At 65.4% G+C, this 923-nt stretch overlaps 1 protein-coding gene across 1 annotated transcript in view; it reads right to left on the reverse strand.

Moving 5' to 3' along the window:
- The window catches only part of LOC104075276 (hexokinase-3-like), a gene marked incomplete at both ends in the record, with an annotated part of 4,919 nt that extends 4,099 nt beyond the window's left edge, over window positions 1-820 (reverse strand). Inside the window, 3 exons of the mRNA XM_009575719.1 lie at window positions 14-200; window positions 526-688; window positions 766-820. Coding sequence (XP_009574014.1) covers window positions 14-200; window positions 526-688; window positions 766-820 — 405 coding nt within the window. The remainder of the gene's footprint in view (window positions 1-13; window positions 201-525; window positions 689-765) is intronic.
- Window positions 821-923: the final 103 nt, after the last annotated feature.

Here is a 923-nt window from a genome sequence, read left to right on the forward strand (position 1 = left end):
TGGTGCTTGGCACCCGAGCCCCAGCCACCCTCTGCCATGGCCTCTTCGTACCGCTTCCCCCTTGCCGTGCATGATGTCCCCTGGCATGTCGAAGATCTTGTCCATCACTTGGGGGCTCTGGTTCCCATCACCCAGGAAGGTTACCCACAGGGTCCGGACATGGCTCTGGCACAGCTCCACCACCAGCAAGTCGCCCTTCTCTACAGGGGAGCAGAGGTGGTGTCAGGCAGAGGCCTGCCCTGTGGCAGATCCCCCAAATCTGCTCCTCACCCTGTCTCAGGAACAGTCACTCACCCATAGGGGAGGCTCCTGAGAGCCTGAGACCACCGCAGGGGCCAAGGGAGCCGGCTCCTGGCCTCTGCCCCTGCACTGAGGACTGGCAGAGGCAGCGCAAGGGCAGCTTATGAACCCCATAACTGGCCACAGACTGGTGCACCCCTCCCCGGCACCCCCAGGGCCACATCCAGTGAGGTGTGCGGGGCTGCAGGTAGCAGAGCAGCCCATCCCCAGGCTGAGCTGTCTTACCGGTGCCGTCAGGCATGGAGCAGATGTAGGTGGGCAGCATCGGCACATTGGCCTGTGCGTGCGTCTGGCGGCTCAGCCCCTTGTGCAGGGCTTGCAGCATGCGGCCCTTCACCGCCTGCAGCGTCTCCAGTGGGACAGTGAGCGCCAGCAGGGCTCGTTGTATCTGGGGATGGCTCGTTAGGGCAGGCCTAAAGGGCAGGGGATGCCTCTCGCTGGGTGCAGGGCAGGGATGGGCCTTACCGGTGTGCAGGCGGGGCCATCACTCCGGTGGCCCAGCTGATGGCTCACTGGGGACCTGCGTGGAGGGAGGTGGCGTGTCACCCGCTGAGCCCCAGCCCACAGGAGGACGGAACACATGTCTGCCCAAGCCCAAGCACACGAGTGGGGCTGGGGGGCCC

This window comes from Fulmarus glacialis, unplaced genomic scaffold, assembly GCF_000690835.1.
Source record: "Fulmarus glacialis isolate BGI_N327 unplaced genomic scaffold, ASM69083v1 scaffold21574, whole genome shotgun sequence".
NCBI lineage: Eukaryota > Metazoa > Chordata > Aves > Procellariiformes > Procellariidae > Fulmarus > Fulmarus glacialis.